Source organism: Zalophus californianus, chromosome 16 (genome assembly GCF_009762305.2).
Source record: "Zalophus californianus isolate mZalCal1 chromosome 16, mZalCal1.pri.v2, whole genome shotgun sequence".
NCBI classification, from domain to species: domain Eukaryota; kingdom Metazoa; phylum Chordata; class Mammalia; order Carnivora; family Otariidae; genus Zalophus; species Zalophus californianus.
Window position 1 is genome coordinate 231,330 of NC_045610.1, and position 18,856 is coordinate 250,185.

Genomic DNA, 18,856 nt, shown 5'->3' on the forward strand with positions numbered 1-18,856 from the left:
AAACCCCAAACCATACTTCTAAATCATCCCTTATCAAAAAGTAATAAAAGGACAGACGTTCTAGTTCTGTCTCGGCAGGGTAACAACCCATCGCACTTTAACTGATTCTAGCCAAAAACTCTAGACAAAGCACCAAAAAACAACTACCTGATGATTCTAAAAAGTACACAAAAGTAGCTGAGCTGTAGAGGGAGGAAAACTTGAAGAAGCAACCGTGCTGGATGAGTTGCCCCATTTTTTTTTTCCCTATGGCTTTACCCTGAGGACAGACCCCAGTTAGGGATCCACACTGGTATGGTGACCATGTGGATGCGTAACCCTCTAGTAAAAATTCCATCTTTCTGGCCAGGTGCACCAAGGAAAGGGGTCTGGCAGAGCTGAAGAGCAAGGAAAATCTCATTTTGTGTATGAACAAAGGCTTTACCTCTGAGATACTCATGTATGGAAGAGTCCCAGCCTAGCTTCAAGAATTGCAGTGAAAGGGGCGCCTGGGTGGCTCAGTCGGTTAAGCGTCTGCCTTCGGCTCAGGTCATGATCCCAGGGTCCTGGGATCGAGCCCCGCATCGGGCTCCCTGCTCCACGGGAAGCCTGCCTCTCCCTCTCCCACTTCCCCCTGCTTGTGTTCCCTCTCTCGCTGTGTCATTCTCTATCAAATAAATAAATAAAATCTTAAAAAAAAAAAAAAAAAAAAGAATTGCAGTGATGTATGAGCCACTACCCACAGAAGGTGAAACAACTTTCAGTCTGAATTTACAGAGATTCAATATTTTCCAGAGGATGATACAGGACCCAGAGTCTACAAAACGTAATCACAATGTCCAGGATACAATCCAAAATCATTTGATAGGGAAAAAAAAAAAAATCAGGAAAATATGGCCATTTCTCAAGGCAAAAGACAACATATTCTAACCCCCAGATGACCAAATACTGAATTTATCAAAGACATGAAAGCATCTGGTGTAACTATGCTCCAGAAGGTAAAGGAAAACACACGTAAAATTTTAAAAATAGAAATTTTCAGCATATAACTAAAAAAGGAACAAGTGGAAATTACAGAATGAAGAATACAATATATGTTGATAAAAACTCAATGGGCTCAACAGCAGAATGAAAATGGCAGCAGAAAAAGTCAGCAAACTTGAAGACAGGCCAACAGAAATTATCCTATCTGAAGAACAGAGAGAAATTTTATGTTAAATATTTTTTACTATGATTAAAAATTAAAAAATAAGATAAAGAGTCTTGAAAGCAACTAGAGAAAAACATCCATTACATATAGACAAAAGATCCCCATGACTGCAGATTTCCCAACAGAAACCACAGAGGCCAGAACAAAGTGAACAACATTTTTAAAGTTCCTTACAAAAAGAGAGCTGTCAACTCAAGTGTCTATATCCAGGAAAATATCCTTTAGACACAAAGGCAAAATAAAGACTTCCTCAGATGAGGGAAAAAAATCTGTCATTAACAGACTTGGTCTATAAGCAAATGTTAAAAGAAGTTCTTCAGGATGAGGAGAAATGATACCAGAAGGAAACATGGATCTTGACAAATGAAGGAAGAACTGAAGAAATAGAAATATCTGAGTAAATATAAATGACTTTTTAATCCTGTTAAGTTTGCTGAAGCATGAATGATTGTGAAGAGTGGGATTTTCCAGGGATGTACATGGAACACTGTGACGGCTATACCGTTAAGGTCCGTGGTCAAAGCGTGAAAGGGACCTATATGGTTGCAAAGTACAAAGAGACCACGGACTATAAATATTCTATAAGAAGTGAGGGGTATATATATTGTAATCCCTACAGTAGTTCTCAACCAGGGCCGATTTTGCCCCCCAAGGGACCCCTCACAACGTCCAGTGATATTTCTGGTTGTCAAAGTGGGGGAGTGCTATTGGCGTCTAGTGGGTAAATACCCTGCAATGCACAGTACAGCTCCCAAAACAAAGAATTAAAGAGTCCAAAATATCAACAATGCTGAAGTTGAGGAACTTTGCCCTAGATCAATCACTAAACAATAATATAAAGAGAGATAGTCAAGAAGTGAGTAAATCTAAATGGAATACTTGGCTCTCTCTAAAAATAAATAATCTTTAAAAAAAAAAAAAACTAGGGGGTGGGGAAGCACCTGGTGGCACAGTCAGTTAAGCTGCCAACTCTTGATTTTGGCTCGGGTTATGATCGCAGGGTCATGAGATAGAGCCCCGAGTGGAACTCTGCGCCCAGCGTAGAATCCGCTTCAGACTCTCTCCTTCTTCCTCTGCCCCTCCCACCTGTGCACGCTCTCTCTCTCACTGAAAATAAATAGATCTTTAAAAAAAAAAAAAATCTAAATTGAATACTAAATATCCAAATTATCCCAAAGAAGGCAATAAAATGAGAAGCCGAGAAAAAAGCTGGGTCCAACAGAAAAAAACACGGTAGCCTTCATCATAAAAATAATCACATTAAATATTGGTGGTCTAAGCACTCCACTTAAAAAGAAGCGATAAAACAGCAAGACCTCATCATGTGCTGCCCACAAGGGACACATTTCCATAGAAAGATACAGACAAGGTGAAAGTAAACAAATACAAAAAAATATACCCTGTACACAGTAAGTGTAAGGAGCCCAGAGTGACTATCTCCTATCAGAAACAGACTTCAAGACATAGAGCATTAGCAGAAATAAATTTTATCATTTCAAAATGATAAAAGCCACACTTCATCAGGAAGTCATAATAAAGGTATATGTGTATAATGACAAGGCCCAAAATATATGAAGAAAAATGAACAGAACTGAAGGGAGACATTGACAATCCTGAAATTATAGCAGATGTTAACACCCACCTTCAAGGCACTGACAGAACTGGACACAATAGAAAAAAAAATATAGAGAAGGTCTGAACAATATTATCAAATACACTGATCTAATGGACACATAAAAAGCACTATCTCCAACAACTGCAGAATACACTTTCTTCTCAAGTGCATTTATGTGCACCAAGATAGACCATATACTGAGCTGTAGAACAAGTGTCAATAAATTTAAAAGGATCAAAATCATATAAAGTATGTTATTTGACAATAACAGAATTAAATAAGAAATTAGTCCCAGGTGCCTGGGTTTCTCAGTTGGTTAGGCATCCGACTCTTGATTTTGGCTCAGGTCATCATCTCAGGGTTGTGAGCTCGAGCCCACGTCAGGCTCTGCACTGGGCATGGAGCCTGCTTAAGATTCTCTCTCTCCCTCTCCCTCTGTCCCACCCACCCTCCATCATGTGCATGCACTTGCTCTCGCTCGTTCAAAAAAAGAAAAAAGGAAAATGAAAATAAATTAGTCATGATAAAGTATCTAGGAAGACTCCAAACATCTGGAAACTAAGCAACATACTTCCAAATAATTCATGGGTCAAGGAAATCACAAAGAAAATTAGAACATACCCTGACCTAAATGACAACATACCAGAATCTGCAAGATGCAGCTACAGCAGTGCTTAGAGGGAAACGTGGAATTTTAAATCCTTGTATGAAAACAGAAGATCAAAAATAAATAATCTGGGACACCTGGGTGGTTCAGTCAGTTAAGCGTCTGCCTTCGGCTCAGGTCATGATCCCAGGGTCCTGGGATCGAGCCCCACATCAGGCTCCTTGCTCAGCGGGGAGCCTGCTTCTCCCTCTGCCTGCTCTGCCTGCAGCTCCCCCTGCCGGTGCTCTCTCCCTCTGATAAGTAAATAAATAAAATCTTTAAATAAATAAGTAAATGGATAATAAGAGAACCTGTAAAGTCCACAACTTAGATGACAATACATAGTGACCACGTGGCGTTTAGACCAGGAATGCAAAGCTAGTTTAACGTTGGAAAAAAAATCAATGTAATTTCCTATATTAACGGCATAAAGGTAAAAAAAACTAGAGTCATTTCAATAGATAAAAAAGTGTTTGACAAAATTCAAAACCACGTCTTAGAACATCTCAGAACACTAGGAATCCTCAAATTGATAAAGCACATCTACAAAAACCCTACAATCAACAGGTAATATGGAGGATGAAAGATCTCACTGCTTCCCTCCGAGATCAGGAACAAGGTAGGAATGCATGCTTTCAGACAAATAACTTGTATCCATATTATATACACAATGCTTACAATTCAAAACTGAGAAGACAACCCAATTTTTAAAAGGGCAAAAGATGCGAACCCACACTTCCCAAAAGAAGACACACAAATGATCAATAACAGGAGACAATGCTTAACATTACTGGTCCTCAGAGCCACACTACACTCCACATCCCTTCGTATGGTGAACGCTGTAAGAAAAAACCACCTGCCTACGAGGTCAGTAAGGCTCTAGAGCATGGGAGCTCTTCCGCACACCGCTCATGGGGTGTGCAGTCTATATCCATTTCATCCATTTTCAGGAGATTCCCAACACTAAACTTAGGCACCCCAAGAGAAAAACAAACACATACAATCGAGCATACAAACTTCATTTGTACCAACCAAACATCCACCAGCAGGTCCCTGAAACAACACATTGTGGTACATGCACACACTGGATACTACTCAGCAGTAACAAAGAATGAGCAGCTGAAACCACAGCATACAGAGATTTTGGACGAATCTCACAATCTGTATGTTGAGTGAGTGAAGCTGGGCAAAAGATATTACACACTCCATGAGTCTGTTTTTACACAAGTTTAGAAAATGCAAGCTACTCTACAATGAATGAAAGCCAATCAATCAGTGGTTGCCTGGGGATGTGGATGGAAAAGGGATGGATTAAAAAGACATGGGAGGAAATTTTAGGGAGGTGAAAGTGTTTGTCATTCCATGTGATGGTTTCACAATTATGTCAAAAATGATCAAACTGTACACTTTTAGTATGGGCAATTTATTTCACTTCCTTTGCATCTCAGTGAAGTTAGAAACAAAAGAAACCAAAAGTGAAAGGCCGCACAACACTATGGTTAATGGAATGGATTCTGTAGCCAAAAGGGCTGGGTTCAAATCCCAGCTCGCATACTTCCTACTGTGTGACCAGGGTGAGTTCCTCAATGTGACTGTGCCTCACAGTTTCCTCATTTATGAACTGGGAGCCAACAACGGTACTCCCCTCAAAATGCCGTTCTAAAGACAAGTCACTGTATACAGGTGGAGCACGTAGAGCTCGACCACCAAACAGTCATGACTACACTAAACTGCTGCTATGACTAGTATTAAAAGACTATTTTAAACAAAAACACAAAGTCAACATAGCCAATAATTAGGAAAAAAACAAGAGCGACACCAGGATTGAGTAAGGGATACCACCACAGATTTTCCAAGGCTCCCAGAGGATCTCTGGCAAGGGGTCTGAGCCGTCAGCAGGAGCCCACAAGGCTATATGATGTCCTCAGACACAGTGGCTAGCTGCTCCCAAAGAGAAACCAAGGAGGAAGTCACGATGCATCCACAAACCTGTCTCTGGAGGAACCTGCTGTCCCTTTTTTTTTTAAGATTTTATTTATTTGTCAGAGAGCGCGCGCGAACACGCATGCGTGCCCAGACGGGGAGCAGCAGGCCCCCCGCGGAGCCGGGACCCTGACTGGGGCTCGATCGCCGGAGCCCGGGATCAGGACCTGAGCGGAAGGCAGACGCTTCACCGACTGAGCCACCTCGTCCCTCCCACCACCACCTGCACGCCGAGCTCAGTCAGCCTCTACGGAGGGACGGGGAATCAGGGCCCCGCACTGGGAGGGAGCGGTGTCAAATCACTGATGGGCATACTTTAAAGCCACCCCGGACACCCTCCAGAGGAACGCAGCACGCTCTAACACGGACACGGAGCCACCCGGAGCTAGCAGTTCACACGGTGTCCCACCGACGTCAAGCACCGCTGTTTCTCTTACCAAAACCCCCCGCGGACGCCCGGGCGGCGCGCTGCGCCGCGTGGAGCCTGGCGCCCCCCGCGCTGCGGGCACAGGGCGGCCTCCAGGGGGCGCTCCAACCAGGCGCCACAGGAGGGCGGGCGACGCCCTCCGGGATCTGGAAGGGACGCACCTCAGGGGCCGACGGACTCACCGCCACACGCAGTTCTGCCAGCGAGGCACGAGGGCTGTGCTGGAGAACGCACACAGGAGCGTCCCCCCGCAGAGCAGCCGCTCCAGCGCGGCGGAGCCCCTCAGACGGCGAGCCACGCCTGCGCCAGCGCCCGCAGAGGCGGCCGAAGCCGCGGGCGGCGCCCGGCGGGTCTGGGCACCGGCTGAGCGAGCTCTCCTACCCCTTCCCTTCCCAGGGGACCGCAGGACCGTAAACATCTCTTTACAGCTCAGATAATAAAGAAGCTAATTCCCATCTTTCATCTCTGTGTTCTGAAATAATGTCAGACTACAGAAAAGTTCCAGAGTTCCCATCCTCCCGTTCTATGAACATCTTACACAACCATCGGACAACAGTCAAAACCAGGTAATTAGGACTGATACGATACCGTTACCTAATTACAGACCTTTGCACATTTTGCCAATTTTCCCATTAACGTCCTTTTTATGGTCCAGAATCCACACTGCATTTCATTGTCCCCTTGACCTCCAATCTGTAACAGATTCTTACCTTTCAGGACCCTAACAGACTTGAGTGACACTGGCCAGTTATGCTCTGGAATGTTCAATCTGGGTTTGTCTGATACTTTGTCACAACTAGATCTGGGCATCGGACCAGACACCACACACTGTACTCTCTGCAACAATGTATGCGCTAGAAAGAGGCTCCTCTATCCCAGCACGTTTTAAATACTTGGCATTAAATGCCCTACTCTAGCTTCACCAACACAGGCTAAAATTTTTACAATTAACACAATTAAAGTTGTGTTTATTTTGAGTTTTAAGAAATACCAGTTACACAAGAACTTCAAAAGAAAACGTGGAACTCAGAAAATCAATCTCAGAATGTAAGTTCCATGCAAACAGGAATTTAATTTTATTCACTGCTATGTCCCCTAGTGCCTTGAAAAGTGTCTGCCATCTGTGAGGTGGATGGAATAATTTTGAAGAAACAAAACACCAATAAATTGATAAAACGATTTTATCAACTCTATTAGTGTGGAACAGTTCAACCACTTAAAACATTGCTTCTGAGCTATTTATACACTTGTTTACAAGAGCTTATTTCCAATCTCCCTCAAACTGCTGGCCGCCATGCGGGGTTAGTGCATATCGCATCACACACACACACACACACACACACACACACACGGCTTCTGAGGCACCCCCAGCTGCGTATCTCATAACACACACACACAGCTTCCGAGGCACCCCCAGCTGCATACCTCATAACACACACACACACACACACACACACACACACACAGCTTCAGAGGCACCCCCAGCTGCGTATCGCATCACACACACACACACACACGGCTTCGGAGGCACCCCAGCTGCATATCTCATAACACACACACACACACACACACACACACACACACGGCTTCGGAGGCACCCCCAGCTGCGTATATCACACACACACACACACACACACACGGAAATGCTGCAGGACTGCTGGACAAAGCACACAGTGGAGCAGGGAATCGGTCCACCTCCACGAACTCGCCCCCATGACAATTTCATGGATAAACTGTATAAAGTTAACAACTCCACAGGCTGTACTCTCAGCCACCTTAGGAGGTGCCTGATCTACAGAAGCCACAAAACGCTTGCTCTGCTGTGGATCACTCTCGAAAGCTAACTTTCAAGACCAAACCATACTTAGTATTTATAACAGGAAGGAGTCCAAAGACATTTAAAGACATAAACGTGATACTTTCCCTAAACTAAACATTTTCTAATCTCCTGACTCACAGTGATGCAGTCTTGTGGTCAGTGAGTTAAAGCTGCTCTTAAATGTTATGATGTACTAAAAAAGTAAAAGCAAAATTTTAATGTTTGAATGAGGCTTTTTATACCTTAATGCAAGTCTCTGTGTTCTTACATCATTTTGTTTGCTCTCCATTCTTACTCATTTTGATTGCATTCAATATTTCACAATTACACATAAAACTATGATAAGTATCTATGCTGTCTGAATTTCCTATGGCAGAATCCAACTGACAAAGTCAATGATGAGGTTCAAAGAAAGACTCAGCTGTCTGCTTTCTAAAATTGTCAGGGCCATCTGCAATATGACTGGCCGTGTGCAAGAGTACCAATTTCATGAGCCCCAAACTACTGGGACCATCAGTTTTTGATAATGTTTTAATAGATATCCAAAAATGACAACTCATTCTGAACTTTTTTCTTGTTAGAATATTTCCTATATCTTATAATCTCTTCTAATCTTTGTAAACTATTTGGTCACATAATTAAATTGAGATCCTATCATGCCTCTGTTTTGTGTGTGTTTTTTTTAAGATTTTATTTATTTGACAGAGAGACACAGCGAGAGAGGGAACACAAGCAGGGGGAGTGGGAGAGGGAGGAGCAGGCTTCCCGCCGAGCAGGGAGCCCAACACGGGGCTCGATCCCAGGACCCTGGGATCATGACCTGAGCCGAAGGCAGACGCTTAACGACTGAGCCACCCAGGCGCCCCCTATCATGCCTCTTGTGAATGGACTTTAAAAGTTATCCACAGTTGTTATATATGGGGTGGAAGATATATGGCCTCAAAGAAAAGCTCTGCTCAGAGATTCCCATCGTACAGCAGTGAAGACTGTCTCCCAAGTAGATGTGCTGTCACAGGCATAGATGCACACGCACATGTGTATCCATGCTCAGTACTTGTGTTTGCAACTCTGAATTATGGGTCACAAGTTAAACCCTAGAAACAAGCGCCTGGGTGGCTCAGGTGGGTAAGCGACTGCCTTCGGCTCAGGTCATGATCCTAGAGTCCTGGGATCGAGTCCCGCATCGGGCTCCCTGCTCGGCAGGGAGTCTGCTTCTCCCTCTGACCCTCCCCCCTTCTCATGTGCTGTCTCTCTCATTCTCTCTCTCTCCAATAAATAAATAAATCTTAAAAAAAAATAAAATAAAATAAACCCTAGAAACGATCCTAAAGAGACAGAGTTCACTCACAGTGAAGAAGCATTAGCCATCTGCTCCCCTAAACCCTTGAGATAAATGCCCACTTAACCTTTGCAACACTACTCGGGTGACAGCCCACGCTGGTCTTCTGTACCTCAGACATAAAGCAACTGTAATACTGTATGCATAGCCCTCGCCTGAAATGATCCATTATTACCCCATTTCTATATGGTGAGGACTTTGTTATAATCATTTCAGTGTTCCCAGCTGTGCATGGAAAACAGTACCTTCTGAACCGGCAAACCTTTTGAAGAAAGACATAATTCAGCAGCATTTTCACACAGCCAATCACTTCTGCAAGTAACTCTTTACACTACTGCCTGGGAATCTCCTTACCATGTGTTATAATTCTCATGACTATTAATAAAAGAATTAAATTTAAAATTTGTTTTAAAAAAGCAGGTAAGTACTAAATGAAAATGCAATTCCAAAGTAAACTTTTGAAAATGATTTTTTTTAAGTCTACTTACCACCACATTTACCCAAATTCTATCCAACATAATGTGGCATAAAACAATTAAGTCATACATTAAACAGCTCAATGCACCTGCTCAAATTCTAAAGCCTGATGGTCATCCTTTAATGCTAAAGAAAGACGACTCCTATTCTCTGGAGTAACTCTTACTTCTGAGAGGAGAAGGTAACTTCCTATAGACCAGGAAGAACACTTGGCAACTGTGATTAAATTTTAAGCAACTGAACACCACGACTTTTTATAGTAGAAGAAAAACTTTTTCCTACACATGCTCCCATATTTATAATATTATATGAAAAGAGTTTCTAGACAGATATTTTTATTTTATAAATTATAAGAACATCGTAGCTATCCAAGTATGTATGATTTATTAGTCAGGTATTAAACAGAAGTGTTTGTGTTCAAGCCACTGATTCACTAATTATTTAACTAGTTTATGGTCACCATCAATTGATAAGAAAAGTTTTCTACTTTCATTAAACCACTAATATTTCACACATAACCTCCTGCCAAGAGTTCTTACGCTGGCAGTCGTGAGTGCCCACAGGTCAGAGGCTCACCTGAGAGGTCCAGCTCCTCGGTGGAGGACAAAGTAGCCAGACTCCAGCTGTCACTGCGGGCCGCCAGCACAAACTTGTGAGCATTGATGTGCTTGCCTCCAACCTTTATCTTCAGATCACTGGTGAAGAGAAATAGCCACAGATACAAAAAGAAAAAGGTCATCATAATTAGGTATAGCTAGGGTTCACAAATATATGGGTACTGCTTGATCAACATCTACTTGCAAAAGAAAAATATCACAGCAAAGTTATTTCTCTGTGCTAGCACTGAATTCTACTGGGCCACGTGTGTAATACATGTTGCTAGACATATTTGTATTTCCAACTTCGAGTTTTGGTTCACATGGGATATTCTGCTTTTCCCTAATGGGGTTCTTTTTTTTTTTTTTTTAAGATTCCATTTATTCATTTGGCAGAGAGAGAGACAGTGAGAGAGGGAACACAAGCAGGGGGAGTGGGAGAGGGAGAAGCAGGCTCCCCACTGAGCAGGGAGCCCGATGTGGGGCTCGATCCCAGGACCCCGGGATCACAACCTGAGCCGAAGGCAGACGCCTAACAACTGAGCTACCCAGGCGCCCCTTCCCTAATGGGATTCTTAAGATGGTGAACCTACTGGTTAAATAGGATGATTAATATTCACATAAAATGTAACAGAGGTTTCATGCAGAACAAATCAAGATGAATCATCAGGGAGAAAAAGAAAACGTGACGACTATGACACAGGCTCTGGGACCACAGAGCCACACACTGTACCGCACTGACAGTCAAGCAAGGGGACGCAGAAAAGCTACAAATTGGCTTTGACCAAGTAGTGAAGAACGTGAAACCAATATCTACATTCTTGTCCTCGACAGAAACATTCAGACCTATTATTAGACATTTTTTACTCAATCATTTATAAAGAAATGGGGTAGGAGAAATCTTTTTTTCAAACATGTTTCCATATTTATGACAAACCGTTATTGTGAAAAGAGCTTTCCAAATAGTTATTTATGTTTGACTCTGAAATGTCAAATGCTGAAGGAGGAAAGCGTCTGGGCATTTAACAAAAACCTAAGGATGACCCACTGGGCTGACACAAGCATGTACCATATGGCTTTGTTGGCAGCAATAATCCAAAGTCATTAATTATCATCATTCTGTGTTTTTACAAGTTCTTTTATTTTCATACACCCCTTCAAAACGTGTTAGGTTGGAAAGCTTTACAAGCTAAATACACAAAAGTCACTACAATAAAAAGAAAAAAAAATCTATGATATGAATTAATACATCCCAAGGAGACCCAAGCAGAATACTGTTTGTATATAATGCTTGACGCAGACGCAGTTTATCCCACGAACCCACCCTCCAGAATGTAAGTAGTCAGCAGTTCTAGCTCCACTGAAGACCAAGCTGCAACTAATCACGTAAGATCAGAAGAGCAATAGGATACTCAGTATTTCAAATTATTACAAACTACTGTTAACACAGTAGAACATTATTAATCAATCAGTAAAAAGAAACAATTAAATATTTTATTTAAAATAGAACAAATCAGGGGCGCCTGTGTGGCTCAGTCGTTAAGCGTCTGCTTTCGGCTCAGATCACAATCTCAGGGTCCTGGGATCGAGCCCCACGTCGAGCTCCCTGCTCAGCAGGGAGCCTGCTTGTCCCTCTCCCACTCCCCCTGCTTGTGTTCCTGCTCTCACTGTCTCTCTGTCAAATAAATAAATAAAATCTTTAAGAATAAATAAGTAAATAAAATAGAACGAATCATATCCTTTGATAAAATTTCTAAAATTCAGTGAAAAACAGGAAGCTGTTTATAAAACACGAATAATTTTTTAAACTCTAAATTTATGTATAAAGTATTAAATTCTAATAACTTAAATGAAGACTCATTGTTTCCTGTTTCAGCCACTGACTGACTTCTAGCCCCAAATTATAAAAATGAATGTTTCTACATATTCATGAATGTCAGGCCAAACTGGGGAAAGGGAAATACAGACAAGGACTTCATTAATAATTTCTAATAATAACAATTTCTACAAATACAATTCAAAAATGGAAGACTGGATAAGTTTCTGAGAACTCTGTGCGGAAACAATTAGGAGGCTAGTAATTTTTTTAAAATTTTCATTCTAGGGGCACCTGGGTGGCTCAGTCAGTTAAGCATCTGCCTTTGGCTCAGGTCATGATCTCAGGGTTCTGGGATCCAGCCCCATGGAGCACCATGTTGGGCTCCCTGCTCAGTGGGGAGTCTGCTTCTCCCTCTCCCTCTGCCCCTCCTCCCGCTCGTACTCTCTCTCTCTCAAATAAATAATAAGTAAAAATCATTAAAATTTTCATTCTAGTCAAAGAGCATTTCCTTGTAAAATATGCATACTAGGATGCTGTTACTGGAGAGAAAGCATAAATGAAGAGCTTCTTACTAGTTCCTCAAACTCTTTAACAGGAAAAACTATAAGCTTGATTGCTAGAAGAATGATGTATTACCATCACTTTTAACTATCTTAAGGGACAAAAGCCTTCTCCTGAACTTAAGTAAAATTAAAGGGACCAATTTCTTCCACATTTCTCAATTTAAAAACCTTTTAATTCCTCCTCGTTAATTACTCCAGTTACTGAGATGCACAAACAAACAGAATTTAAATTCAACAAAATGCATATTATAGGACAAAGTTTTGTGAGGTTTTTTTTTTCTTATTTTGGTAAAGGACCATCTGCTTTAGAAACTGATTTTCCAACTTCAGTACTCCATCTCAAAAGCTCAAGTCCTCTCTGAAAGCCCTGTTCCCCATCTGATCTCCAAGCTGCACGGGGTGAGGGACAGGCTTTAGAAGCTCAGGAGAGGCCCTGTACTGCAGCGACCCGGCTCATCCCCACGGCCTCCCAGAGGGGTCGAGGTATAATGGATGCACGCAGTGGAGAAGTAACAGAGAAAGTGAACGATGGGAGTTCTAAGGGAGAAGAGCCTCGAAGTGGGGGAAATGCGCCCACAAAAGAAATAGGTCAGGCTTTCCCCACACCAGGGTAAACAGTTTTCACTTGTCCATGGAAAGAAAGAGGGATAGAAAAGAGACGATGAACTGTATTTTACAAGTAAGTAGCTGCATCTGTTCAATTTAAAAGGCTGTCCTTTACTCAGAGTATATATTTCCTGTTTTGGGTATTAAATTTTTCTTTCTTTTATGAATAATTAAGTTTGAAAGATGGCAGTTCTAGATTTTTATCTTTTTTTTTTTAAGATTTTATTTATTTATGAGAGAGAGGGAGTGTGCATGCCAGCAAGAAAATGAGAGACAGCATGAGCAGGCATGTAGGAGCAGAGGGAGAAGCAGACTCCCCGCCGAGCAGGGAGCCCGATGTGGGGCTCGATCCCAGGACCCTGGGACCATGACCTGAGCCGAAGGCAGACGCTTCACCGACTGAGCCCCCCAGGTGCCCCTGGATTTTGATCTATTTTAGATGTCATGATTTATTTTGTAATTTTACTAAGTATTAGCTGACCTGATCGTCCATCTCCTCAGCAGCCGAACTCCCCCTCGTATGCACGTTCACGCCCGTGTCTCTTTTCTGTACCCACTGCCACCGCCCCGATTCAGCCCTTCCTCGTCTCGGCCTCGACTACACACAGCATCCCAGCCGCTCCGTTGCTCTCTTCTCCGCACAGCGCTGCCTACACGATCTTACCAGGTTCATCTTCCTGAAACGCCACTTTGACAATAACATTATTGTCCAACAGCTCAAAACACTATCCCACACTGCCTAGAGGATCAAGTCCAAATTCCCATCCTGGCCTCCCAATTCAAACCACCCTACCCTTCCCACTTCTTCCAGTGCCCCCGCAGGGACACAGACCCCAAGACGGCCCCTCCTGCCCTCTGAATCCTCTGCATGTTGCTGCGTTTCAGCCTACTCTCAGCCTCCCCTACTACCCTACCAGTAAGTAACGTCACTGTCTTTATCTACTGAATCCTGCCCAGCCTCTACCATTTACCTCAAAGTCACTTAATAACAACAGCTACTATGTGCCAGACACTGATCTAAGTGCTGAAAACACGTACTTATTAATCTAACCCTCACAACAACACAACAGTAAGCAGCAGCAGCAGGATCCCCATGCATGTCCTACAACTTCAGATCACACAGCCAGTAAGTGCCTGCTGAGCTTCTAACACAGGCTGTGTGGCTCCAGATTCCCTCCTCACTCATCATGCTAGCCTGCCCACTCATTCCAAGACTCCTTCTTTGATTATCCCAAGAGAAAGGGACCTTCCTCTCTGAATCCCCGGACACGTAAGCGAATTCCTGTCCACCTCATCAATGCTATCACCATGACTCCCACATTCTGTACTGAAAATAAGCACAAAATAAAAGAAAGAAAATTTTGCCCCAAAGAGCTTACTACATTCCAGGGACTAAAGGTTTGCTAGTATCCTGGTTAGAGAGAAAAAAACTTGGGAACAAAGTAAGAGAGGAGAAGGTACAGTGTGGCCTGGGAATCAAGCAAAAGCATCCTGTGTCCACGGGCTCACCTATACTGCTCCTGCTCATAGAGGTCGGCCACGATCGTCAGCAGGCGGCTGATGAAGGACTCATTGCTGCTTTCCTTCTTTGCTTGCGCAGCCAAAAGAGTGCATCTCTTCTCTGTCTCTGCCAACGTCTTCTGCAGCTTCACGTACTCCTGTCGAAGAAGCATCAAGTGCTTCTCCAACTTGGCCACCTCCTCTGTGAGACAGACAAAGAAGCAAGTTTACCATGGCAGGTGTGAGGCAGGCAGCTTTCACTAATCCCTCACCCCACAGACAGGACCACGAGCAAAAGGACTGTTTCTTAGTGATACTCCCTCGGGACCCGTAATGTGTTTATGGGTGCCACTGCATCACTGGGCCAGAAAGACCCTCATGGTCCAGGAGTTTCTCTTCTCAGTTTCTCTAAAGATCAATACTCAATAAATGACAAGGAACAGACACACAGAAGATGCTCACAGGTACCTGCCCTGCAAATCCTTTATCATAAAAGCCAGGAGTCTCAAGGAAAGATTATCAAAATCACCTAGGACTGTTTTTTCAAACCACTAGTAGTGAAACTGATTCTTCTATGTCCCATGTGAACTCTTTCTCAGGCAAGCTTCAGAACAATCCCATGAGGTCTGCACAATCACTAGCCACCCTGCGCAGCTGAGGATGCTGGGGCACAGAGAGAGTAAGAATTTACCCGCGGTCCTGCAGCTGGTGTGGGGGGCTGGGATAAGACCCCACGCATTCTCACACCAGGGCCTGTGGTCTATTACCCACTATCCCACACCACCTGACCTCCCCTCCTTCAGGAAAGAAGCAGGGCAGTCAATAATGGTTCAAATGAAAGCAAGTCACATCCACAGGCATGCTGAGGTGGATTAAAAAGGTTGGTTCTTAAATTCAACATTTACCAAGCATCTACTAGGTCCCAGACACTGCACAATGGTAAGCAAATTCAGATGTACCTTTCCTGAGAGCTTTTAGTTTGCTGCGGAAAGCAAACTTTTATGATTACAATAACAATGCTAACAATCAAAGGCAGAACTACAACTCTAGGAGCACTAGAAGGAAAGAACAGAGGTGTGAGAACCTATAATAAATTTAACTTAGAATGCCAGGGAAGACTTCCCTGAGGAAGTACACGGTCAAGAAACTTCCCTTCTCCATTATCTGGGCTCCAGAGCCTTGCTGAGGTTCACAGCACCATGCTAATCACCTCTATACCTCTACAGATCATGGTTAGAGACCTGGATCTCTAACCATGGTGCTGCTCCCGTCCTCCGGGCCTTGGCCCCTTTCCCCCCTCTACCCCTCACGAGACACTGCAAACCCTGACACTGCCCTCAAGCCCACCTCCCACGCAACCTGCCTCATTCTCAGTGTCTTGAGAAAACTGAGCTACTGCCAACAACTCTGGCCACACCAGCAATTCCTCCCACCCACCCGGTGCTTCCTCAGGGCAAGTATCTCCCTCCTATGCAAGTGCGTAATCCCTCCACCTAGCCTCCAAACCCATTCCCTCTGCTCAGGTCCTCTGCTTTATCATCAACCTCCCTTCTCAGCAACTTCTCTTTGAACTGTGTCCTTCTCCTCAGCACATAAACCTGTTAAGACTCTAGTAAAACAAAGCCCTCCTGCCACAGCACATCTGACCACCTTTGCCCTTCCATCTCTAGCTACTACCCACCACTTCCTCACCCCTACTCCCCTGTCATTCCCTCCTCTGTCCCCACCATTCCCTTGAAACTCCTCTCAACAATGACCTAATTGCCAAATCCAATAGACATGGGCTGTGGTTCTGCTCCTTCTTTCAGCAACCACGACACCACCCTCTTTCCCATTCTGGTTCTCCGTCTTTCCCATGCTTCTCTGCATCCCTCCCAGCCCTGACCACTGATGCTCCCCAGGGTTCTACCCCAGCCCCCTTCTCAACTGTATGTCCTCCCAAGGCAGCTCCACCAGGTCAGGCTCTGCAGCTAATGCCACAATCTAAGTGCCAATGATCCACGACCCCATCTCTGTAGTCCAGATTTCTTTTCTTACCCCCATCTATCCATCTGCCTAAAAGACACTGCTCTCTAGTGGCCCACAGGCACCTCAAGTTCACTATGCCCAGGACAAAACTCTAAGCAAATTTGCTCCGCCTTTGTATGGTCCCTATACTAATAAATGATACCACTGTCTAGCCCAGTGATGTGAAGGGAAAATGTGGGAGTAATCTTAAATGTGTCCCTCTCACTCACATTGCCCCAGCTCTACAAAAACCAGCCTTCCCACTTAAACATCTCTGGGAACCCTTCTGTCTTCTGTCTCCCCATATCCACTATGACTTCATTCAGGCCCTCACTCATTGTATCTGATCTCCAACGTGAAAGAATCCACATCTACATCTCAGAGCCTAGCACAGGGTCTGACACACAAAGGTTCACGAAGTACTTGATCAATTCAGCTGAACAAATACAATCCAGTTTTATAAAAGAGGGTTCCTTTCCTCTCTTCATCCCTCCCCCACCACCTACTATCCAACAGCTAATTCTTTATAAACATGGAAACAACCAAAAACTGGTGCAAAACACAAGAATGGTTAAATAAACTAAGTGTGGTACTTGATTGGAAAGTTATTATGCAACAAATGTTTTCTAAGAAATATGTAATACGGGGCGCCTGGGTGGCTCAGTCGTTGAGCGTCTGCCTTCGGCTCGGGCCATGATCCCGGGGTCCTGGGATCGAGGCCTGCGTCGGGCTCCCTGCTCAGTGGGAAGCCTGCTTCTCCCTCTCCCACTCCCCCTGCTTGTGTTCCCTCTCTCGCTGTGTCTCTGTCAAATAAATAAATAAAACCTTAAAAAAAAAAAAAAATATGTAATACTCTATGTATTCAAAGATAAATAATATATTAACAAAAAAGCAGGCAGTGAAACTAAATATATTTTATAATTCCAATTTTATTATAAATATCCACGTGTGTAAGAAATAAAAAGACAAATACCACAAACATTAGCAGATCTCACTGAGGGGGGAATTACTGCACTTCTCTGCACATTTCAGGTACTCTGTAACAAATGTGTTCTGCTTTCATAATTAGAAAAAACTATTTTAAGAGAAATCTGTACAAATACTAATAGACTTATTTTTCATACATATAGTAGGAAACATTTTTCCTCTCTCCCAGAGGATCATGTTACATAAATGCCTGGAGTCACAAAGCTGGGTGTGAGTCTCAGGGGTAAGTCAGTTTCCCGGGGAAAGAAGGCAGAAGGCACCTGGCAAGATGAAAATGTACTTATTACAGCGCTAAACTGACCACTGCGTTCATGAGCTACATACCAGAGGACAATTCCTACAATACCTTCCCAAAATACTGCAATTATTTGGCCTACATATATTTAAACAAAATATTGCTTTCAAAACCACTGGCTAAAGGAAACAGTACTGACAATGATCCTACTACAATATTTTAAAAATATCAGCACACAGCATTTACAGGTAATGCCCTTAGGTAAATAAAGCCTTTTAGGTAGGACTTAGGTAGGACTAAAAGCCCTTAGGTAGGACTCAGTCTTATGCTTTTACTCTCGTGTGACAGACCTACAGAGGTCACTGGTTTTGAAGAGTTCTTCACAGTGGCTTTGACTAACAAGCCAAGAATTATAATTATTAACCACAAAGGGAGAAGTATTTAGCACAAAACATTAAGTTAATAAATTTTTTATCAGGTGTGGAATTTATACTTTTTTTTCTGTACAGAAAGAAACAGGAAGAAAAACTAGCACTGAATTTCCAGATGTCTTAACAGAAAGTGTAAAAGGACACACAGTCAAGAGTCGTATCAAATTCTGTTCAAAACCTGTTAGCACTGAAGCAACACAAATCTACCTATCAGAAGTCATGACAGTGGCTACCTTGGGAGGAAGAGCAGGAGGGGAGTAATCGGGAGGGAACGTGAGGGCCTCTGTGGTGCTAACATCCTTGTTTAACTGAGTAAATTAATGGATATTTCATTTTGATAATTCGCTGAGTTCTACACTTACCATGATTTCTTCTTTTCCACCTGTGTCTTAGGCTCCAATTAAAAAGTTAAAAACAACTGATACACACTTATAGTGAGTTCTGGAGTCAAACTGATAGGAGTCCAAATCGTTTTAGTAACTAGCCATGGAGCCGGAGGCAAGTTCATCTCTCTGAGCCTCAGTTTATGTGTAAAATGGGGGTGAAGGGGCTGCTTCATGGTGCTCTTGCAGAACTAAATGACAAACGGTACTGTGATTCACGTGTGTACTCATGAT

At 43.3% G+C, this 18,856-nt stretch overlaps 1 protein-coding gene across 3 annotated transcripts in view; it reads right to left on the bottom strand.

The window, feature by feature from the left end:
• ANKFY1 (ankyrin repeat and FYVE domain containing 1) overlaps positions 1-18,856 on the bottom strand; it is an 86,917-nt gene that overhangs the window by 46,805 nt on the left and 21,256 nt on the right. For all 3 annotated transcript variants that reach the window (XM_027624834.2, XM_027624836.2, XM_027624835.2), the window contains exons 2-3: positions 14,589-14,781; positions 10,072-10,190 (exon numbers count right to left, since the gene is read on the bottom strand). In XM_027624834.2, coding sequence (XP_027480635.2) covers positions 10,072-10,190; positions 14,589-14,781 — 312 coding nt within the window. The remainder of the gene's footprint in view (positions 1-10,071; positions 10,191-14,588; positions 14,782-18,856) is intronic.